This window comes from Rhinolophus sinicus, linkage group LG12 (assembly GCF_036562045.2).
Source record: "Rhinolophus sinicus isolate RSC01 linkage group LG12, ASM3656204v1, whole genome shotgun sequence".
Taxonomy (NCBI): domain Eukaryota; kingdom Metazoa; phylum Chordata; class Mammalia; order Chiroptera; family Rhinolophidae; genus Rhinolophus; species Rhinolophus sinicus.
In genome coordinates, this window is record NC_133761.1 from 16,668,241 (window position 1) to 16,693,469 (window position 25,229).

Below are 25,229 nucleotides of genomic sequence, written 5' to 3' on the forward strand. Positions count from 1 at the left end.
ACTAATTTTCTCATAATAATCAATGACGCATTTGGTTTTCTGTCAACTTTTATTGAACTTTTGAGAACTGAGTAACTCATATCTGAGAATAACTCACATTATAACCAAGAAGAACATCAGTGGACTGTGGTTGCTATTGTTTATTTTTCTTGCAAATGTCCCTGGTTGGTGCCCTTTCTTTCTAAATTTGTTTCCTGGTCAATTGTTTTTCCATGACTCCTGTACCCAATTCCTGGCCACAGAGATGGGCTTATAATGTAGGTCTAGGTCAGTCTAATCATAGTACCCATTTACACAACTGGTGCAAAGTTTGGTTGGTATAGGAGAAGCACTCACATTGTAAATCTACATAAAACTGGGCAAAATATATAAGGAGATGTATTTAGGTGTTGGATACCTAAGAATGGGTCTAATCATAGTACCCATTTACACAACTGGTGCAAAGTTTGGTTGTTATGACTCAAACTGTTCTAATCAGGGTCCATTTGCTTCTCAGTTCAGAGTGGTAGTGGCCCAACCTCAGAGGCAGGGTACAGAAAAGATGTAAATGTAAGCCAGGGAAAGGTCACCTTTCCCACCGTTTGAAGAAAGCCTGTCTGCAGAGAATGCCGCGGAAAGAGCAGCAGAAATTAGGGATGGGCAGAGAATCCTGGGGCATTAAATCTGGGTTCTGATTCCCGAAGGCTTGGTTCCTGCAGCTTTTCTTTGATTCTGTGAGCTCTTCTCTAGTATCCTTTTTTGCTTCAGGAACTAATAAATCCTCCTTTTGGCTTAAGCCATGTTGAATTGGGTTGCTAACATGTGTAACTAAAATTCTAACAATATAAAACCCCCTAATCCCACCTGTCATTTTAGACAAGAAAACTGAGATTGCCTTGCCCAAGGTCACACATCCTGATGCAGTCAATCTTGCTCTTCAGTCCATTGCTATACTCTCCCTCAAGAAAATGCTGCAACTTGGCGTTAGTGGGGCCTATGTGTTTAATAACGCCCAACACGTAAATTTGGTTCCAAGTCGACTTGGGAGTGGCTGGGTGACCCGGTGTCAGTTCTGAGGACCGAGGACACACCCTCCCAGAATTTGGGGCTCCGGAGCTGAATGTAGTTGCACTATTGCTCCCCAGCAGAGATTCTCTATAGACCCAAGGCCCAAAAGATGCCATTTCAACACTCCCTCCAAGAGGTGAGTTTGTGGCACCTCGAAAGATCTAAGGAACTGTGTGATTAAAAAAAACATTTTTTTATAACTACTGTAGAAGTTGTCAATATCCTAACATTCAATTTGTAATAGTAACCAGCAATCTACTGTGCAAAGAGCGTAGTAGTAGTGAACGCCTGTAAAAATCCTGCGTGTCCAATTGGGGACAGGCTAAATAAATGAGAATGCCCTTGCATACTGCAGACTCTCGGGGTAGATGGGGTTATTGGTCCTAATTCTTCTCGCTGCCATAGCTTCATGTACCTTTACCTTCCACCTTGTAACTGCAGTGCTTCCCACTGTGGGCAGTCAGCTCCCTGAGCCAGCTCGCACTGGGTTTGCTCAGGAGAGCTTGCTCTGACAAGTGGAGTCAGAGGGCCTAGACTCCTGCCTGGTTTGCCTTGTCTTCTTGTGATTCTGCCACTTGTTATAGGTGTTCCCACCTACAGTGCACAACTTAAAATGAAATTTTACCTGTGTTTTGAATAGGCAGTATTTGCACATGCTATACAATTCCAAAGGTACCCAATGGTATACAACCACCCAGGTCCCCTCCCCAGAGGCAACCATTTCTCGTGCAGCGGTAGTTTCTTGTATAAGCTTCCAGAGAAACTTTATCCATATACAAGAGAAGTCAAACAGCAGTGTTTCTTATAGAGTCAGAACCTCCAGGCCAGATAGGTAGGGGGCTTCTGGAGCAGGCTGGAATAGTCCTTCCCGAGAAGAATCTGATTCCCTTAGCTGAGAATACTTTCTTTATAATCTGAGAGACCAGCTCCTCCTGGAGGGCGACCTATAAAGAGCTTACTGTTGACCAGCTACAAGTCTGCAGAAGCACTTGTCTTATAGAGCCTTCTCACTTAAAACTCTTAAAAATATACTGTTTCCAAAATGTACGTGAGATTAGGGTGTGTATGAAAAATCAGAGAGGGGATTGCTTCCTGGACTAAAGCAGGTAGCCAGTAAGCAGTCGTGATTTCAGTGTGTGCTGTCCTCAGAGTATGTGCTTCTCTCCTTTTAGAGACAGATCATTCCAGTTAAGACCAAACACTTGAAGAACAGGATCAAAGTAATCCTCATCTACTTACAGCAATATTACAAGTTAACTGTTTGCTCATTTTAACTTGTTTGGGACTCATACTGAATTTTTTAAAAAACTGAGCTGAAATGGTAACTTACATGTTACATTTTAATTAATTCGTACCACACAATGATATTTTCATTTGCAAAAATGTTTACACCTCTCATTTTCTCCTAAAAGTGTAATGAAACGAGTAAAATCACCACAATCAAATTTAGAAATTTATTTACAAAACTTAATTATTTTGCTTTTAGAAAAAGTTATTCAATTCACGAAGATTAACCAAAACACAAACCGAATCAAAGTTTATTACAATAATCTTTCACAGAATCAACAACTTAAAACAAACTGCTATGAATCCTTTCATTTAAAACCACAAGGCAAAAATAGGAACTTTAATTCTAGTGACTGGAATGAAAACAGATAAATAATCTTGTTCAAAGGGAAAAAAATACTTGAGGGAAAAAAATGGTATAACATGTGTAAAGCAGGAAATTTAAATATCAGTTTAGTTTCTCATTGCCAACATGGCATTTATATCCCAGATGAGATTTCGTAATTGATCCATAATTTGCTTCAGCTGTTGATTCTTCTGTTTGAGTTTCTGTAGAAACAAAAAAATATATAAAAAATGAAATATAGACATGAAATTATAAGATTAAAATGTCATAAGTTAGGCCTCTAATGATCCAGACAGAAATTAAGCTAAATATTTCCTTTAGGCAGAAGGTCTCAATCCTTTTCTGGCCACAGATATTCACTGACAGACAAATTGAATTCTAACTCAGCCCGCAGAGATCTATCCGTGGCTCCAGCCCCTGCCTCTCTTTACTGTTCCACTTCCACCATCAGAAAAAACAAGCTAAATATGTAATTGTTATAAAACCTATGTTTATAGGTTTTCCAAGAGGCAGTGTAACAAAATGGTCAAGAATATGATCTCTAGGGCCAGATTCTCTCAGCTCCTTCACTAAATAAACGTGTGATGCTGGACAAATAACGTACAGCTCTGTGCCTCAGTGTCCGCATCAGGAAAATGGGGTTAATAATTGAACTGACCTCATAAGAGCTGTTATGAGGATTAAAAGATTTGGTTCATGTAAAGTGGTAGAACTGTGCCCGGCATATACACAAACATCCAGCAAATGTTACTGGTAGGCATAGGCATGAGCTGTCAACGTAGAAAACACAGTGTAATAAAAACGCAGTGCCTGGTGCAACTGGTCTTTCCAAACTGGCAGAAGTCACTGTTTGCCCACAGCAGGAAGCGATCTACTTATAATTCTGAAAACTGAAGTAAAACGGCACGGTCCCGATGTAGCAATTGTCACGACTAAGATTTGCTGGAAATCCTGAATGCACTGGCCTGTGTCTCTGTCTCTCTATAACTGGGTTTCTACTAGACCACAGTTCATGAACTTTTTGAGCATCCTTCCTCCAAATCCTATGTGGCAAGTGTCTGCTTAGGTAAAACACGATGAAAATAGAGAACTTTTGGTCAGAGTGTTCACTAGCTATTATAATAATAATCATTACTCTTCAGTAACCTTTTGGAAACATTACAATTGGAAATAACATTTCATTAGGTAACTTTAAAGATACTATATTAAAATTCCTCCAGATAAAGTAGTACAAGTTCATTATTAAGAGGCCTAAAAAAGTCTTAATTTTGAATTCATTAAAGAGCAAATCAGGATTAACTAACTTGCTCATATTACTTCTACCTAGAGTTAGAGAAGTACAGGAAGTAGCTAAAAGAGAGGCCCAAGAAATTCTTATTGGAAAACAGAAAAGCAACTTACAGAGACTTCAATATTTATTAATTAAATTTAATTCATAGTATTTTAAAAGAGAATTAACACAGCACAGGTAACACATAACCATATAATAACAGGGCATGTGTACAGGATATACAGTATCATACAGCTCACTTGAACTGCTTTTGGGGTAAAGATGCTGTCAATATTTTAATTAGTCTCCTTGTTCAGTTTTTAGGTGGTCCATCTTCTGTGTTCTTCTGTTAAGTATATGGTAGTTATTTAAGCTGTTGTGTGTATTATCTAACCAAGTGGACCCAGATAACTGGGTGAGATGACAAATGTATAAAGTCTGTTTCATGTCTGAGACCAAGAAACTGACACTTCTGTCAGCAACGAGGGGTAGCACGGAAACAGGAATATCAGAATAAAGGCACTATATCGGGAGGTTGGAAACCTCACTCCCGGTTCAAACGTTGCCTCTAACTTGCTGTTTGATCACAAATTCCTTACCCTCAGTTTTCTTGTTAATGCAACAGGATGATGTAATCTGCGAGGCCCCTGCCAGTTGTACTTCTGTGCACCCATACGTCAGACGCCAGTCAGTTACACATACACATGTGATGAACACCAGCAAGTTTAGTTTAGTGAACTAATGAATGGCTTCCAAATGGGTCAAAGGCAGCTGCCCTTACCACTGAGCCGCCCTTCCTCCAGCTGTGAGAGACCTCCCCCACCACGATCCCCCACTCAATTCCCATTTTTAAGAGGGAAGTGGGGAAGAGCTACTGAGTGAGAATAAAAGGAAGAGAAAGAATGTGAGTTGATTTAAAAAAAAAAATCTTATTTTAATCAGTACCTTCTATCTTGAATATGTCACTTTAAAAAGTTTCAGTATATCTCGTTGGAATGGGATTCTGAGTCTGTAACACATTCTGTTCCATAAATATTGGCTCTGGGTTTGGTATTGAAAGGGAAGGAAAATGAATTAGAAACAACCCCTGCCTTGAAGAAATTCAACATCAAGTAGGAGGAAGATTAAGCCCGAAGGACTAGACTATCACCTGGTGAGGCAGACAGCAGAGGGAAAATATCAGAGGCTCTGGAACCCCAAAAGATAGAGGCTGCCTCAGACTGGTAGGGGCAGCAAACAACGAAAATATTGTTTGCGGAGTGGGTGTCTAGGAAAGTTGGTGGTGAGCAAAGGGAGGAAGGAGGATAAATTTGGGCTTGGTAGAGGGTAATGGAACCTATCAAAATTCTTGAAAAAGAAATGTGATTTAAGCTGCAATGAAAAAGGTTAACTGGGCAAGTGTGTGGGATGGTTTCTCCTAAGGAACTTCAATGGTGACAAATCTGTGTCCATGCAAAAGACAGAGGGAGGATTTAAGTTTTGGGAACAGCTGAAAACCATTCAAAGGCCAAGGCAGTGAAATAAGCTCAGTGATCACATTTTCAGTATAAATTAAGGAGTAATTAGAAGTGGTGAAATTATATTCTTGGGTGGTTAAAAATAGACTTTAAAATCAATATCAAAACAGGTTGCAGATGGCTGCCACAATGCTTGCATCAGTGGAATAAATGCATAGCTTACCCATATGACTACTTTCAAGAATACACACTTAGAAATATAAATTCTGATATACTAGTTTTAAAAAAATAGCCTCATTAATTCTAAAAAAATAAAGTAAGAGAACTGAAAAACGTAGGATATTTTCAAGGTAATATTCAAATCTAGGCAATAGTTAAAAAAAAAAAAAAAGAAAATTTAAGTGTGGTCTATTATAAAGCACTTGGGTCTGTTTTTTCTCCAAGATGCCACAAAGTTTTAAATTAAAAAAACAAAAAAAATTAGCATACAAATAAAATACCTAGAGCCAAAACACATCATGAAATTATCAACAGCAAAGCTGACAGTTATGCTTATTAGTGGTTAAACTGTAAATAAATTTTCATGATGTGACACAGAACTTAATATATACAGTCTTACCACTGATTGATTTTAACAGAGGTTGACAGCTGCTATTATCAAAATCCATCAGCTGTGCCTAATTTGTTCCATTAACAGGTGAATGTGTAAGTAGAGTAGATACTTAAAAAAATTAGGTTTGTGCATGCCTGTAATTTAATATTCATACAAAGGCTATGACAATTGGTTAAAAATGTTTTAATTTCTAAATGGCAGGGACTGAATTATATATCAAGCCTGTAAAAACTACCCACATTCGTCATTCAATTTCATTTTACCATCAACAGAATAGTTTTAAAGCAAAACAGAACTCATTGTGAGGTTCTTAAAACGTATAGTCTCAAACAAGTGTTCATCCTTTACCTGGGTATCAGGGCTTATGGATTCCAGAATATGGGGGAAAAAAGAAAAAATATCTTTAAATAAGCCAAATATCTGATGATTGAAACTAAGCCATTCTGTCATCTGATGATTTATATCAAATGCTGATTACACATTTCATGCCCCAAAGTTTCATGGCACTGTGGTAAGCATAGGTGGTATATACATTGTTAGAAACCACAGACCATATAGATTAAATATTAAACACCTCATCAATATGTTGTTCTATATCATTTCAAGTACACAATATAGTAATATTTTGAAAATGACTGAGTGAGGGTCAACTGAGAGGTATATAAAGCTACTTATTTTATGAAGCCCATTTAGAATAAAAAGAACTAAAATATGCATTGTAAAAAAACTGAATATTTTTAATTGAATGCCAAGAATATAATTTCATTACTGATTCTATTAGACCCATAAAACAACTTAATCATTTAACATAAGCAAATGATAATATATTAAAAATACGGCACAATATTTTTGTTTTGGTAAATATCTATCACAACATGAAATGGGTACAAGAAATGGGTACTGCTTTATTTCCATTAGAGACCTATGTCCTCAAATAAGAAACCTATGCACTCCTGTGAAATGTGAGCAGTGACAGACAACACATCTGTCTGGTTCATGGCAGAAATTCCTGCACTTAGAATAAAGCCTGGCACAAAGCAGGTTCCCAAATATCTGAATGTTTGAATATGCAACAGAAAAATAACAAAAAGCCAAATCAAAAACTTCCCAAAAGCCTAGAAGAGAAAAAACAAACAGCCAAAAACAACAACAAAAATCATTTTGATGCATGTTGTTTTTTTGTTTTCCAGTTAATTATGGTCTGCTAGTATTTTAAAAAAATGACTATTTTTAAAAATGACTCATTTTATTATTCTATAGCAAATTACTTTGATATGTCACTAGCTAAGATTGCTATGAACCATAAAATTCTACTACTACCTAATAACTATTTTAAAAATTTTGCATAACAGGAAAGAATGCATTAAAATAATAGACAACATAAAGTTTATGAATAGAGATATAAGTAGTTGAAAATTAAATCAAATCAATTAATTTGAACTTTCATTTTAATATCATCTGTGTGGTTATATAATTACAGCAGGGTAACATTTTACCATCCGTAGGTGGCTATTGAAAATAAACATATTTTTTCACGGAAACATTCTCAGGCGTGTGCCATTAAGGCAGAAAAATATATCAATTAATCATGAGCTTACTCAGTGTTTTAAAGATTTTCAATTACATATTTTAATTTTATATTCTAGAAGGGAGGTACAAAGTTGGAAGAAGTTGGAGGTAAAGTATAAATAAAATATGTTCATAAGCACTAATTATACATAAGATAACTTTGTTAACAGTCAGAATATGTGTTACATTTATGTTTTATTTAAGGAATGAGTTAAAAACCTCTCTGGGTCAAATAATCTACTTTTCTTAGTTTATAGCTATTTGTTACCTTCTGCCTTCTTTTTAAGGGATTTCAATAGCAGTTAAACAAATCTTAGTCCTTTTCTTTTACCTGTTTGCCACCTAACTCTCCAGTCCTGTCTCAAAATATATTAACAAGTCCCAGGAAATAAAAGCTGTGAGGCCATCAAATGAACACTTTCCCTGCTACTCAAGAGAACATACTTTCCCTCTCAATTTTCTTTTAAAAAATAATTCCTACAGAAATATAGGGCTGCACTTTAAATCTGTTTAATTGAAAACTAAGGTGAAAAGTAGAAGGGGAGTGGTAAGTGACTTGTAGTGGGGAGGAAACTGCACCCAACTGGTGCAGGAGGCATGCCACTGAAAATAGGGCTGACCCTCCAGGAAGATGGGAGACGGGTGCCATCTCAAAGGCACCAAGTGAGGCTGAGGGATGAAAACTGGAGGAACAGCAGAAAAAACTTCAGAGGCTAGTGAGAGCCCCAGGTGCTCACTCCCACACCTAAAGAACTGGTGATTGCGTAGTCTCTCGCCATGCTCTGCCCCACCTCCTAGGGAATTAGGAGGTTTGTTTCTTGTGAAACTGAACAAGAACAGTTGTGGATTCATGGCTACCTACACAGCAGAAGGCAAGAAGACAAGAGACTCTCTATGTAGATCACTGGAATCTTCTCTGAAGAAACTGAATAGCCATTTAAAAAAAAAAAAATCTTGGAAACTGATAGTTGGGAGTTCCCCAAAGAAAAAAGCCAACTTGCTTCCTAATCTTGGTATGACAAAACTAACTCACAAGTCTCTGATTAGCTTTCTAGTGTCTCACTCTTAAATATGAGTGGCTCATGTTTAAGCATCAAATGCTCACCAGATCTTTTAGAGCCTCCATCTAGAAAGACAAAAGAACTACACAGACAGGGGTTGGCAAACTGTGACACATGACCTGTTGTTCTAAGGCCCGTGAGGTAAGGATTATTTTCACATTGCAACAAAGACCATGTGTGTACCACAAAGTCTAAAATATTTCTCATCTGGTCCTTTAAAGTCTGCCAAATCCTGTACTAGAAGATTAGAATACCTTGAAATTTCTGAAGGAAAATAATTTAAAATAGAATTTTATAGCCAGCTAAGCTATCAGCTGGACAGCTACGTGAAGGCTAAAAATTTAAGTCTTTGCATTTCTTCTAAAGAAACCACTGACATATGTACTTCACCAGTGAGGCAGTAAACCAAGAAAAGAGGAAGATAAGAGATTGAGTCAAGAGTGAAACCAACAGAAGAGGTGAAGGAAAACCTCAGGAAAATAGCTGAATAGCAGGCCTAGAGAGTACTTAATCCAGACTTAGCAAGAAGATAGAGGACTCTAGGGGGGAAAAGAACCAATAAATTGCCTGATCCGTTTTACTTTGTGGAAAGTTGGAAAACAGTACTGAGATGCTGCCACCGATGCAGAAAGAACTAACCAAAAATTTTAAAACTATAGAAATTAATTTCAGGAAAACAAAAAATTGTTCAACGAGGGAAATGTAACCCTAATTCACTATGTGGCTTAGCGATAACCAATATTTATGTACCATAATAATATGAACACATTTACTGTACCCCAGTTATGACATAACTGCATTGAAAGGATTGGAGGAAAGGAAGTATGTAAGTGGGTCTGGGAGAGAGAGGCTGTAAGAGACCTAATCCTCATGTACAGAAAGTAATTCTTTTATACATCATATCCTTTGAACCTGTTATATCTTTCACTTAAAGTTCACAAAATTCTAGTTCAATAGCTAATAAGGTTTTTTAAATTAAATTTATTGAGATTTTTAAAAATTAAATAAGATTTTTTATAGTAAAATAAATTTAAATTTATTAAAACATTGAATATCATGTGATTTTCAGGTATAAAAGATTATAATTTGACATCTGTGAACTCTATTGTGTGCGCCCTACCCTAGTCTAGTTTCCTCCTGTTACCATATATTTGACCTCCTTTACCCACTCACTCTTTCTCCCAATCTCTTTCCCCTCTGTTAACCACCATTCTGTTGGCTGTATCTGTGAGTTTGTTTTTTTCTGTTTTGTTAGTTGGTTTGTTACTTTTTGTTTTATATTTCACATTTTAATGAAATCATTTTTTTGTCCTTTTCCATCTGTTTTATTTCACTTAGCATAATACTCTCAAGATCCATCCATGTTGTCACAAATGGAAATACTGTGCATTTTTATGGCTGAGTAATATTCCACTGTAAATATGTACCACATCATCTTTATCCAGTCATCCATCAATGGACACTTAGGTTGTTTCCATGTCTTGGTGGTTATAAATAATGTTGCAATGAACATAGGGAAACATAAATCTTTACGAACAAATGTTTTCATATTTTTTGGGTAAATACCCAGAAGAGGAATTGCTAGATCATATGGTAGTTTTATTCTTAATCTTTGGAGAAACATCCATACTGTTTTCCATAGTGGCTGCACTAATTTACATTCCCACCAACAGGGTACAAGGGCTGCCTTTTCTCCACATCCTCTCTACCACTTGTTAGTGTATTTTCAACAGTAGCCATTCTAGTGAGTGCGTGGTGTATCTCACTGTGGTTTTGATTTGCATTTCCCTGATAGATAGTGAAGTTGAGCATCTTTTCATATGTCTGTTGGCCACTTATACGTCTTCCTTGGAAAAGTGTCCATTCAGGTCCTCTTCCAATTTTTAATCTGATTGTTTTCTTGTTATTGAGTTTTTTATATAATTTGGATATTAACTCCTTATTGGAGGTAGCATTTGCAGGTATCTTCTCTCATTCGGTTGTTGCCTTTTTGTTTTGTTGATAGTTTCTTTGCTGTGCAGAAGCTTTTCAGTTTGATGTAGTTTCATTCATTTATGTTTTGTTTTTACTTCCCTGGCCTTTGGGGTCAAATTCACAAAAACCCCTCTGAGACCAAGTTCCATAAGTTTAGTGCCTGTGTTTTCTTCTATGTATTTTATTGTTTCAGGTCTTAAATTCATGTCTTTAATTCATTTTGAGTTAATTTTTGTGTATAGTGTTTGATAGTCTAAGTAGTCTAGTTTCATTCTTTTGCATGTGGCTGTCCAATGTTCAACACCATTTATTAAAGAGGCTTTCCTTTCTACATTGTATGTTCTTGGCTCTTGCATCAAAAATTAGTTGTCCATATATGTGTGGGTTTATTTCTGGACTCTCAATTCTATTCCATTGGTCTGTGTGGCTGTTTTTCTGCCAACACCATACTGTTTTGATTTGTTTAGTTTGAAGTCAGGGAGTATGAGACCTCTAGCTTTGTTCTTTTTTCTTAGCATTGTTTTGGCTATTTGCAGTCTTTTGTGGTACCATTCAAATTTGAGGATTTTTTTGTTTTATTTCTGTGAAAAAATGCCATTGGGATATTGATAGGGATTGCATTAAATCTGTAGATTGCTGTAGGTAATATGGACATTTTAGCAATTCTTCCAGTCCTTGCACACAGAGTATCTTTTCATTTCTTTGTGTTCTTCAGTATTTTTCAAGTGTCTTGTAGTTTTCAGTGTTCAGGTTCTTCACCTCCTTTAAGTTTATTCCTAGGTATTTCATTATTTTTGTTGCAATTATAAATGGGATTGTTTTCTTCATTTCTCTTATATTTTGTTGTTAGTATATAGAAATGCAACAGATTTTTGTATATTGATTTTATATCCAGCAACTTTGTTTATTTCTAATAGTTTTTTGGTAGTGAGATTTTCCTGATTACACACTGTCAAAGTATAATGATATTCTAATTATATGAAAGGTCTTTTAAAAAATAATCAAGAGTAAGTTATTTCTAAGACATTAAATGGGATAAAAAGGGGAACTTAGAGAAACAAAAAGTGAAATGAAACATATTTAGAAAAATTTTATCTTTCTGAATTTGCACAAGTATTTTTTTTAATATCATAAAATCTATGGTAGAGAACTATATGTCACATGTAGTACTTGAAATGAAAGTTATTATTACAATGGTGTTTTATTTATATACATTTCACTGTATTTTATAAAGAAATATCCTTATTACAGAAAAGAAAAATAAATAGAACACATTTATTGTGAATTAATACATAGATTACCAACAGAAACACAACACTTCTTAATAAATCAATGCCTCATCTCTGGACTACCAAACATCACTTATTCTTCACGATCGAAATTTAAAGTTGGTATATATACACAATGGAATACTATTCGGCAGTAAGAAAAGATGATATAGGAACATTTGTGACAACATGGATGGATCGTGAGAGTGTAATGCTGAGCGAAATAAGTCAGACAGAAAAAGCAGAGAACCATGTGATTTCACTGATAATGTGGTATATAAACCAAAAACAACAAAAGAACAAGACAAACAAATGAGAAACAGAAACTCATAGACACAGACAATAGTTTAGTGGTTACCAGAGGGAGATGAGGGTAAGGGGGATCAAATATATGGTGATGGAAGGAGAACTGACTCTGGGTGATGAACACACAGTGGGATTTATAGATGATGTAATACAGAATTGTACACCTGAAATCTATGTAATTTTACTAACAATTGTCACCCCAATAAATTAAAAAAAAAAAAAAGAAATTTAAAGTTCCCAATCCCCTCCTCATTCCCTACTAATTTCCTACTATGATTTCTTTATGCTCATTCATTACTGTCACATTTGCTAGAAATAGTCTTAATTTGTATTTCTCCTTTTTTTAAAAAAAGTTAGTTTTATTTTATAAAATCTAAACATCTTTTTCCTTTCTCCTTAGTTTTAATATATATCTTTCTTTTAATTTTCCAGTATTTTGTTTTACAGTTCTTATTTTTCAACTCTGACATTCATTTTGACATATGATGCAATATAAAAACTAGCTTAATTTTCTCCCAAAGTTTCTAATTTTAAGACTAAATTTCCTCTCTGTCATATTAAATTCTCATACACAATAGCAAGACTACTTTCCTGGCTATTTTACTAATCTTTCTATTCTTATGCCTGTATTTCACAATTATTGTTTTTATACTGTGCTTCATATTATGTTTAATTTTTAAAGCAAAGATTGCTGTTTCATTACTCCTATTAGTATTTTCTTTGATATTGCAGTACACTCAAAAGAAAAAAATTCCCATCTGGATTTTATTTGGATTTGTTTTTTGATTAGTATTACACTAAAGCCTCATGTTTATGTACTTTCAAATACCTAGTTAGATTTGGATTGTTACTATATTAAAGATATAAAATAATCAAGATGGCATTTTAAGGATATTTATTGGCCACATAAGAACTTTATAAGAACTTTTAATTATTATAAACTTCTTTTATGTATCTGAGTAAGTTTAGTACATATATCATTGAGATGATTCCTAACTACTTAATATTTGTTGTTGCAATTGTGAATATGTTCTTATAACATAATTGGTTTAAGCATTATAAGAGAACTGCATCAATCTTATATTAAGCCTTTTTAGTTTTATTGAACTCTTATTGATTCTAGTTGTTTATTAACTGAGTTTCTTTGAGCTTAAGCAGTTTGAGTTATACTATGTACAAGCTTAACAAATTTAACAAGCTTGTACATATTATAATTCCTGTTTCCTAAAGTTTATCTCTATTTTGTATCTTTTTGTGCTATCTATAATTTCTAAAATAATACTAAACATAGTGGTGTAAGGCATTTTATGCCTTAAAAAGTATGAAAAATGTTGGTTGTTTATCAGAAATAAAGACTAAAAAAACTGTTAATAGTTTTGAATATTCTTTAAATCAGCAACATTTAAATTTTATCAAATGTCTTTTAGATCTGAGAAAAATTTTTTTTTTTACAATATTATGTATTATGTATATAAATTGAATTATCCTCATATACACTTTAGAAAATCCTCTTTGTGGTGGATTGTTAATACCCTGTTGAATTCTAATTGGAATTAAAATTTTAGGAGTGGGACGGGTAGGGAGGATTTATGAAATTGGTAGTTTTATTTATTGTGCTACTGGTAAGATTTTGGTAAGCTTGGGTTTTGTTTCCATCATAGAATGAACTGACAGCTTTCCCTATTTCTCAACTATATGAACATCTTCTGAACTTTTCAAAGTATTCAGCAATAAATACATTTAGTTTCGGAACTTTTGGGGGGAGGGAGTAGGTACTGTAGGGTAATGCTTTGATAACTTTCTCAATTTTATTCAGGTGTTGAGACAGTCACATTTCCTATTTGTAAATTTTTATAATTTGTTGCTCGGAATATGCTGGGAGCTAGAGGCTAGAGTTTTGCCTAGAAAAGAAAAAAGTAAATGGGTAAAGAAATGGGTTGTGACGGAGTGCCTATGAAGCTTTTCTAAGAGCTTTATTGCATGAATTCTGCGATCTCTCTTCTGACTATTTGGATGACATTTCTGCTTACCTTTCAGTTCTTGGTTGTACTCTGAGTTAAATTTGCCACAGAAACCACTTCATGTAATTCTATAATTCAAATTATGTTTTTAGACTCCCTTGTAAATGTTATCAATAATTCTGAAATAGAAAATGTACAGACTAATGACTCACTTTATTTACTTCGGCAATTTCTCGCCTCTCTTCACTAGCAAATCGCGGTGGGCCAGCCCGATCGTCATTCTTTGAGCTGTCTTCTTCCACGTATGGAATAAGTTGCTGGGTGTGACAAACAAGTTAAAAGTCAAAAATATGATATAAAAGGTCCAATTACACTGGTATAGATGAGTAAGATTAAAGTCAGTTTTTATACTTCTAATAGTATAAACATAAATTTCAATTTCGATGGTCTAAAGTAACAACTTTAGAAGTTTATCATTTCAGTGCATTCTATACATTAGTTTTGCAGGTTTCTTTTGCAAAATAGCCCTTATAACACTAGTTGTCACATACAAGTAAGTAATAGCCTACTCATTCAATCAGCAAATATTTAATTGCCAGACACTGGGGAAGACACTACAAAAATAATGACAAATAAGATGTGATTCCCACACCTAAGAAATTCATAGTCTATTGAGATAGAATAGTTTTGCACTCATCTACACTAGAAAGGAACTTCATGGATGTGCATTATTATATAAATGTCGTTTACTTGCTGTCTAGAACCTCAGGGCAGTATATGCAAATTCCTAGATGTCGCAACTTCTTTTATTTGGGGGAAAGCCTGCCTTTTTTGTAGGAGGAAAAAATTCATATAACAGTGTAATTTCTAGCAGAATTATAATTAAATATGTATAATTTGTGATGAAGTTTATTTGATGAAGCCCTTGTAGATGTGACAGACTTCAGGAATCATCTACATTACCAATGTAGCAACAGGCCAGAGGTAAATAACTGGTACAACCAGGAGTCCTCTGACCCAACTTCCTCACATTCCTGGGACAAATACAAACTTGCCCACATCCACAACCACGTTCTTCCTTCCCTCTCTAATGCAGTCATGCTTCCTCCTGAAGATGATAATCTCCATCCTGTGCTCTGATTCCTCTGCCCTCCAGTCTTCATTATTTATTTCCCTGCCTCCAACGTTTCCCTACTGTTTTCTTCCTTTATCATCTAAACATATTTCAGTCTCTCATTTGGAGGGGAAAACAAAACCAAACAAAAAACCCTGACTCCATCCCTCCTTCCAGGTACTGCTTTCCTCCCTTGCTTTTTATCTAAGCTTCTTGAATGATGCATACCCACTTGCTGGCTCCAGTGCCTTATTTCCTGTTTAAATCTTCAACTCACTGTGACCTGATTTCTTGTTGCTACCATTTCACTGAAGCTCTGCTCAAATATAGCAACAATTTTCCTCCAACAAAATCGACTAGACAGTTTTCATTCCTTATTTTCCTTGACTTCTTTGCAGCATCTGACAATATCAACCACATTTCTGATCTTTTCCCACATCTTTGACCACTTCTTTTTGGAAGTGTTGAGTTTACTCTTTCTTTGTTCATCCCTTACATGCTCATCACTCAAAAGGGAAGCACTGATCATATGAAATTGTTCTTTGTATGTAGTGAGAGAATATCCAAACCTTCCCAGCTACCTTTGGTGGCAGAGATATAACTGGTCAACAGGAAAGGGCCACCTATAAAAATATACACCTAATTAACTAAAATATATCTATAATCCGAGATTAAATTTAAAGAAAATATTTTAAAACTAGAGTGATTCCACTAAGCTAATCTAAGTTAATAATAATGAAATTTAACCTTTATCCATAAAGAACTTACATAAAAACCATTTTAAAAGTATTTTACAATACTATTAAAACTACTATCAAAAAGCATGCATGGATTTAATTAAAAGGAGACACTGACAACAATGATAGAAACTGCCACAGACAACCCTCTCCTCCCAACAACAAAAATTCACTAATAAACCTGGATGTTAAAGTCTATAGGAAATTATTAACATGAAAAATATAGTACTAAATATATATATAGCCATATAGATAGATATAGATATACAGATATCTATCTATATATCACATTTAAAATCTGGAAATATTGCAAAAATAGGAGAATGTGAGAAGGGAAAGAAATTACAAAAGTCTCAAGACTATCTTACATCTCACATTCATCCTCCCTCTACCACTAAAACTTGCCTCTACTGGGATGGGATCCATCCCTCCGCAGTTTTCATTGCATTTGTCATAGACCAGTCTCAGCTTCCGGAAGAGAATAGAAAGTTGGCGAAGATGATCCTGCAGCTTTGCTAACCGGTCTTGGTATGTTCCCGTGTGGTACGTGACACCATTGGGCAGCTGATCAGACAAAACAATAGAAATATAAAGTAATGCAAATCAAGATTTTGTATAACTAAAGCTAAAAAAACAATTTTTAAGCACTATGTAAACACAAACAGTTCCTAACAGTTAATCAAGTACAATGTTCAGCATTTAAGCGGAACATCTGTTCATTTCCTAGCTCTTTGGCATAGTCAGTGCTGTAAAACACACCTAGAAAAAACTTTCTGATAAGCTCCTCTGACCAGGTGAAATATTTTTCCCCTCTAATTTTTGAAGTATATTATAACTTTAAAAAGAATGTACAATTTTAATATTACTTACTAATTTATTATAGAGGCAGCAAGCTGCTGAACTCAACCAGGAAGTTAAAAATAAAATACAACAAAAAAAGAAAAAAAAATGAAAACAGGATATTTTCAGAAGAAAAATAATACTATGATTGCAAAATAATCTCAAAATACCTTAACTGGTAAGATAATTAAGATGTTCAAGGAACACATTAAAATATACACCTGTCCCCAAAGGAAATATAAAGCAAGAGGTACAGGTGCAAATCAATCTGCCTTGAACATCATTCTTACAAGTAATGCTATGATCACAACTCTGTCTTGCACACTTATACATTTTAAATCAGGAATTTTTATCAAAAGAAGCCAAATCTTATATATTGAAGTGATGATAAAAATCACAGATAAATGGAAATTGACTATTACTTCTTTAGATCTTATAACTAAATTTGTACTTTCTGTGCCTTGCTGAAACTCATGAACGAAATCTGCCTTTCTCTGTACGTCTACATTTTATTTCCACAAGCTGATCTGTGAAATCACGCTAACATCAGAAATAACATCACACCAAGTTTTCTAATATACAAGGTACACTTTCCTTATAAGCACTTTCCCGTATACTTATCTTGGGGATTAAAGTGACAAAACTAACCACTGTCTAATAGCTAGATCAGTCCAATCTTTCTAAACCTCAGTTCATTTTCTTTTCTTTTTTCAACAGATAAAATAAAAATGCAAAAAAAAAAAAAAGTGCATGATACAATGTTCTGAGGAAAAAGAAAACAGAAACACTATCATTATAAGTAGGTAAAACCATAAACACGGAAAAGACTGGAAAGGATTATATTGATGAAAGAAACATTAGAGAGATCGACTTGAATAATTTATCTTTTCTCACTTCCAAATTTCCTATAATGTAATGGTTTATAAGATAAGGAGATGGATCCTCTGAAATTATTTGAAATGAGATATTGTTAGGATTTTCAGAAATTCTCAAGCATGAAAACATTCTGAGTGCAATATCTCAAAGAAATGTGATAAAATTCCACAGGCTGAATTAGTCAAAACAGTCAAAAGGGGAAAGGCATTAAAAGTTCAACCCACCCAATACAATGTAGGATTTCTCCTCTTTACTTTTCCAATTTATGAATTTTCACAGACACTAACAATCAGAGAAACATTTCAAAGGATCCCTACTTTCCTATTTGGGTGATAATAAGGAATATACTGATTGTATCTTACATACAGAAGCACTCTGTACTTTTATTATGGTGTTTACTGGTTTAATACTTTGCCCATATTCTCTACTTAGTGAAAACTGGAACTTATTCACATTTGTATCACTGTATTTAATGCAGTACACACAAACAGAAGGTTCTGAAATACAGTCTGAATTATTTTACTTTGGTGAGTTATTTTATCCATAAATCTACACTTAAAATTCACTTAGAAGTGTGTGTAATGTAAAAGGACTCTCAGTAAATCTTTTCATAAAGGAAAACAAAATCCTTTTGAAATGCAAAGAATCACCTTCCTCTAATTCACCTACTTGGTGAGTTTGGGTGTTAGTTTTCATATACAACATCACTTCTCAAAGAAGGGAACAATTAACTAATTCCAAATATTATTGCACATTTTTCATGTGTCAAGCACTGTTCTAGAAACATGGGAGACAGATCAGTTTCCTATACCCTTTGGTATGCACTGGTGTAGATATTAAGCTGAAAAGCTCATCAACAGTCATCTCACTCTGAATACTGATGAAGATCCGTAAATACAGGACCATACCACTTGCACCAAAAAGGCATTCAACTAAATTCAACATGTACTGCTAAAACAAATAGATTTGTTTCGGTTAAAAAGTCAGCACCATAATTAATGTGGAAACATTAAAATCATTCTCACTGAAGTCAGGAACAGAACAGGATTTCTGTCTAAGACTCTAACTCTAGTGGACACTGTGCTGGAGGCACTAACCAATGCAGTTAGAGGGGAAGAGCAAAACAAAGTTGAAACATTAAAAAGGAAGTGGTATAAACATCTCTACAGATGATATGATAAAGGGTTACTATCAATAAAAGAATTCAAGAAGGAGATGGGTACAAAATTAATACAGAGGAAAACAACAGCTTTGCTTTCATATATAAAAAGAAACAAAAGAAAATGAGAAAGGAAAAAGATCCCATTTACAATAGCAACAATAAAGATAAAATATCTAGAAATAAACTTTAAAAATTCCAAGATAAAAATGAAAACTTCAAATATTCCACAGGGATACAAAGAAGGATATTCCATGTTCTTGGTTAGTAAGACTCAATATAATACTGATGTCAGATCTAAGTTAAATGAACCTATGAATTTGACCTCAAAGGCAGGGGAAGTAAAAGCAAAAATAAATGAATGGGACTATATCAAACTTAAAAGCTTCTGCACAGCAAAAGAAACCATCAACAAAACAAAGAGGCAACCAACCGAATGGGAGAAGATATTTGCAAACAACACCTTCCGATAAGGGGCTAATATCCAAAATATATAAAGAACTTGTACAACTCAACAACGAAAAAACAAACAATCAAATTAAAAAATGGGTGGAGGACCTGAATAGACGCTTCTCCCAAAAAGACGTACAAACTGCAAACAGATATATGAAAAGACACTCAACTTCACTATCTATTAGGGAAATGCAAATCAAAACCACAATGAGATATAACCTCACACCTGTAAGAATGGCTCTTATCAACAAGACAAATAATAACAAGTGTTGGAAAGGCTGCAGAGAAAAAGGAATCCTCATATACTGCTGGTGGGAATGTAAATTGGTACAGCCACAATGGAAGGCAGTGTAGAGGTTCCTCAAAAAATTAAGAATAGAATTACCATATGACCCACAGTCCTTCCTCTGGCTACCTACCCAAAGAATCTGAAAACATATATCCATAAAGATATATGTATCTCTATGTTCACTACAGCATTATTCACAGTGGTCAAGACATGGAAACAACTGAGTGTCCTTTGATAGATGAATGGATAAAGAAGATGTGGTACGTATATAAAATAGGGTATTATTCAGCCATAAGAAAAGATGAAATACTGCCATTTGCGACAACATGGATGGATCTTGAGATTATCATGCTAAGCAAAAACGTCAGGAAAAAGTCAGAGAGAAAAAGTCAAGAACCATTATGATTTCATTCATATGTGGGATGTACAACTAAAACTGAAAGCAACAAACATGACAAAAAAACAAACACAACTCAAAGACACAGACAACAGATTAGTGGTTACCAGAGTAAGAGTAAGGAGGCAGGGGGGATGGTAGAAGAGGGTAAAGGGGGTCAAATATATAGTGACGGAAGGAGATTCGACTTTGGGTGGTGAACACACAATGCAATATACAGATGTATTATAGAATTGTATGCTTAAAACCTATATAATTTTATTAACCAATGCCATCCCAATAAATTTAATAAAAAATAATTTTGTATTAGGGGAAAAGAAGAAATGGTACATATATACAATGGAATATTGCTCAGCCATAAAAAGAATGAAATCTTACCATTGCGACAAAATGTTGCAACAACTGTGTATAGTGCCAGAGGGGTACCAGACTAATTGGGGGGATCACTGCATAAATTATATAAATGTCTAACCACTGTGCTGTACTAATATAAAATAATATTGAATGTCAACTGTAGCTGAAAAAAAAGTTTTAAAGAATGTGAACAGGTTTTTCTCAGAATTAAACAAGCTCATTCTAAAGTACAAGTGAAGAATAAGCAAGAATAGCCAAGGCAATTCTGAAAAACAAGTGTAAACACAGTATAGAGCATCAATAAATATGTTTGGCTTTACAACATGAGACAGGTAGCTAAGTGGAATAGAACACAACATGCAGAAACAGACTCATTTGTCTAAAGCAGCATCTGAAATCAATGGAGGAGGAAATGAATTATTCAGTTAACATTTTGGAAAAACTAAGGCTGGAGCCATACTTCACACTTGATTCTAGGATAAATTCTATATGAAATTCCATATCAAAGTTTTAACTGTAAAAATGAAACTAAAGGAAATGTGTATGATTCATAAATAGATCAAGAGATGCTCAAACTCATTCAAACTAGGAGAAATGGAGATTTTTTTCACCCATGAAATGATCAAAGATCCAAAAATATAACTCACTGTGTTAAAGCCCAGTTGTCGGTCTTGGTCAGGACATGGTAGCATAAACTGGTACAACCCCCACGGAGGGTAATTCATCAAAATATATCTAATTATAGAAGCGCATAGCCATCTAAGAACTTACCCTACAGGTATACCTGCACGTTTATGTAGGAGGTTATTCGCTGTAGCATAATAGCCAAAGAGTAAAAGCAACCTAAATGTCCTTCACTAGAGAACTGGTTAAATAAATCACAGTATGCTCATGCAGTGAATTAGTATACACTTCAAAAGGAGAAGGAAGTATTTTCTGTGGGGATATGAATAAACTCCAAAATATACCAAATAAAAAAAGCAAGGCACAAAATGTTGTGTATAACATACTACCATCTGTGCAAAAGGGAGGAAAATGAAATATACATACACATTTGCTTAAATATGCATAGACTATCTGGAAGGATACACAAGAAAAGTAATAAAAGTCATTAACAATGATTTCTTGTGGAGAAGGGTTAGAGAGCTAGCAGATAGGGAGGGAGAGAATGTTCCCCATAAGTCCTTTTTTATTTCTGAATTATAATATATATTCAAAAAATTGTTTTAAAGATGTAAAGGATAATAAATAGAACCAAAGCAATACTTTCTTATGCAGGGAATCTTTTTCTATTGTTCAGATAATTTTTATAAGCGTTTATGTGAGCCAAACTGATGACATATAACAGGGAGCAAGATCGCAAGTGCTCCAACGCAGGGACTCTTAACCTGGGATCTAGAGATCCTTAGGGAGACATCCATTAATCATTCCCTGAAACTTTAGTCAAAATGTATTAGGTTGGTGCAAAAGTAACTGTGGTTTAAAATGTTAAAAACAATTGCAAAAACCGCAATTACTTTTGCACCAACCTATTATGTATGTGCATTTTTCTCAGAAGAGAATCCATAGTTTCATCTGAGTCTCAAGAGGCTAAAGGACACCTAATAAATAAAGAACCATTTCTCTAAAACAAATGCTTAGAAATAATCTTAGTAGTTTGTATTTATGGTACTTGATCTTTCCTGATTCGTAATATAGAAGATAATTTTTGAAATTTGGATACTTTATAAAACGAATTAGTAAATACCTAATATGTAGTCCCGTTTGTACCACTACTTCTAGCTTTCTGGAAATGATGGACACTGGTGTTTCGGTTTCAGCCAATTGTAATATGCCCCAAAGGGTCTTAGATGAGTTAAACCACAGAACTCACACTTAAAAGAGCCACAAAGAAATAACTATCACAGATTGGTTTTGTACAGATGTTCACATGTAATCCAGTTATTGGTAATACTTTTTGGAAAACGTTTTAGTTCTTTCTGTGCAGGTCATGGATATTTATTTTATCTGTTTTAGTACTAAAAATTGTTTGACAGCAAATTAGTACTTTAAGAGATTAATAGGAAGAGCTACTAGTCATGTGTGATGTTGAATAAATTCTCTTTAAGCCTCAGTTTTCTTAGCTGTAAAGTAGGGATAAAAATACTCCTTAGAACTGCTCTGACAACAGTGTACCTGACCAAGGGGAGTACTTAGTAAATATTAGCTGTTAGTTCTCCAGTCCTAATTCATACAGAATGTTAAAAGTAAAGAAGTAAATTTTCAGGTGGCTTTTGGGAATCCATGTATGTGGAAGGCAGACATAAGTCATATTCGGATTTTTGACTGTGTGGGTTGTGGGCACCCCTAACTCCAATGTAGTTCAGGATCAACTGTATTTGTTCAATTCTGAGATCATTTAATCCATACTTTAATCATTTTAGATACTAATCTATTAATTTTTAAAGTAGTTGCCAACGATCATATCTTCTTTTAGATTCCCTTTGTATTGTTTCATACTGGCTTACTGACATGGTCTTAAAAGATTTCTACACAATTGAATTACTTTTAAAATCAGGAGAAAAAAATCTCAATAACTTAAAAAACAAAAACAAAGAGGCAAAAAAGCAGTCAACTACTCTTTGGTATACCCGTAGAAATAAGTATTGTAAAAGTCTGAAGACCTGATTTCAAATTTACTCTGACTAGCTTTGGGCAAGTCACTTTACCTCTCAGAAACAAATAAACCTCATCCATAAAACAAGAATGATATCCACATCATGTAGTAGTAAGATGAGCAAGCCAGTAAAATATGTTAGCAAAATGGTGCTGGAACAACTGGGTATCCAAATGAAAAAAATGCACTTGGATGCGCTCCTATCATTATATATAAAAAAGTTAAGTCAACGTGGATCATAGATCTAAATATGAAACCTAAAACTATGAATCTTCCAGGAGAAAATCTTTGTCACCTTTGATTAAACAAAAATTTCTTAGGTACACCACCAAAAACAAAATCTGTAAAAGCACAAATCAATAAGTTGCACTTCATCAAAATGTCTGTTCTTCCAAAGGCAATGTGAAAAGAATTAAAAAGACAAACCAAAGACTTGGAGAAAGTAAGAAAGTATCTGCAAGCAAAAAAACAAAAAAACAAAACACCCCCCAATAACAAGTGCTGAGGAGAACGAGGAGTAACTATAATAGAATCCGCAAACACTGCTGATGGGAATGTAAAATGGTGCAGCCACTTTGGAAGTTTCTTAATTTGGTGAACATTTACCATGTGATCCATCAATTCCACTGCTAGGCATCTGTCTACTCAAGAGAAATGAAACACGTTCATAAGAATATTTATTTGTAGGTGAACCCTCATAGCAGCATTTTTATAATGGCTCCAAAAGAGGAATGACCCAAATGTCCACCAACCCAAATCGCGATATATTCATACAATGGAACACTATAAAATAATAAAAGGAATTACCTCATACACGGTGAAAGGAACCAGACCAAAAAAAAAAAAGATTACACAGTGTATGATTCCATTTATATGAAACTCTAGAAAACGCAAACTAATTTATGGTGCCAGAAAGCAAATCAGAGTTTGCCTGTGGATAAAAGGCCGGAAGTAAAGATTTCAAAGGGGCATGAAGAAACTTTTTGGGGTGATGGATGACGGTTTCACAAGTATATACCATTTTATACTGTGTTACTGATACCCAAATAAAGCTGTTTAACAAAAATGGTTGGCAGAATCTTAATTTTCACTCAGACTCTCAGAAAGTATTTTACTGGAAAAAGATGAGATGAAAGTTAAAATAGTCAAAGGAGGATAGTGGAGGGAGGCCCACATTTACCTTGAAAGGTACAAGAGTTTGCCTAGTAACCAGAGAACCCGCTTGAATCTAGAAAATGTGGCTCCCATCGTCCAGAAATCCGGTCTGGAAAACACTGCCCTTACATCGCAGACTCTTGGGGACAGACACTTCCGAATGTAAATGAGGTCGACCCTATGCTTGAGGTTTGCCCAGGGCAGCCCCGCTGACGCCCCAGGACCCTGCATAACGACCAAACCAGAGCCCCTGTCCCTCGCAGACGCATCCCGATTTCTCCACGCATCACAGGCGAGGCGCCCGCCCTGCTTCACACCTGCATGTTTCTCAAGAGCTGGAAGATCTCCATGGTGCGGTATACGATGTCCTGCACAGTCTCCTGCCCGATCCTGCAGAGCGACGCCGTGTTGACCTCCCGGGCGGCCTGCTGAGCCTGCGGCCCCGCGAAGGGCCCGGGGGCCATCCCCGACGCCGCCAACGGAGGGGTCGACATGCTGCGGCTGTGGCCTCAGGCCCGCGGGGTCTGTAACGAGGCGTCAGGGGGTCCTCCCGGCCTGGGGCTCCGCGTGAGACCTTGTAAGACGCCGGCGGCCTGATTTCAAAACAGCGCCCGTGACTTCCGCCCACCGTGACGTACGCGTCGTCAAACGTCATGGGCACCTCCCACTCGGCGGACCCTGGGAACTGTCTCCGCGCAAAGCCGGCTGCGATTGGACCATATGCCCGAGGGGCGGAACGGACTGGTTGAGTAGCCAATCACCAGCTGCACTCCATCCAGAAGTGGTGGTGCGCGCGGCAGGCTTTCCTAGAGTTCATTTCCAGGTTCTCAGCCCTTCATTAGGATTTTCCATAGGACTCTTTCGTATTAGTTTCCTTGCTGAGCATTTCCTCTTAACAAGCCTACGAAGTTTGTAGTATCATTTCCCATTTACAGCTAGGAGGCAGGTTCAGAAGGGCTAGTTTAACTTGTTCAGTCGCATGCAGCTTGCCACTGGTAAACTGCGATTTGAATTTAGAAAATGAAATTTCTGATCTTGCA

General features: G+C 35.4%; 1 protein-coding gene across 2 annotated transcripts; it reads right to left on the reverse strand.

Annotated features, from left to right (window-relative positions):
• Window positions 1-2,487: 2,487 nt before the first annotated feature.
• MED30 (mediator complex subunit 30) lies at window positions 2,488-24,824 on the reverse strand. Of its 2 annotated transcripts, none has more exons than XM_019714377.2 (4): window positions 24,507-24,824; window positions 16,416-16,574; window positions 14,372-14,476; window positions 2,488-2,883 (listed from the first exon to the last, which is right to left on the reverse strand). In XM_019714377.2, the coding sequence occupies exons 1-4, from the start codon at window positions 24,681-24,683 to the stop codon at window positions 2,788-2,790; spliced, it is 537 nt and encodes a 178-aa protein (XP_019569936.1). In that variant the 5' UTR covers window positions 24,684-24,824; the 3' UTR covers window positions 2,488-2,787. The 2 variants fall into 2 exon arrangements, with proteins under 2 accessions (XP_019569936.1, XP_074172514.1); XM_074316413.1 differs by lacking the exon at window positions 2,488-2,883 and adding an exon at window positions 4,884-4,991 and having other exon boundaries at window positions 24,507-24,814.
• Between the last annotated feature and the right edge of the window lie 405 nt (window positions 24,825-25,229).

What these genes read in the sequence shown, in the direction of transcription:
- MED30 (XM_019714377.2), bottom strand. Translation starts at nt 24,683, where the DNA reads ATGTCGACCCCTCCGTTGGCGGCGTCGGGGATGGCCCCCGGGCCCTTC. An exon ending in AGCTCTTGAGAAACATGCAG is followed by an intron (nt 16,575 to 24,506) that starts GTGTGAAGCAGG and finishes TTGTCTGATCAG; the next exon opens with CTGCCCAATGGTGTCACGTA. An exon ending in AAATTGCCGAAGTAAATAAA is followed by an intron (nt 2,884 to 14,371) that starts GTGAGTCATTAG and finishes TTGTTTCTACAG; the next exon opens with AAACTCAAACAGAAGAATCA.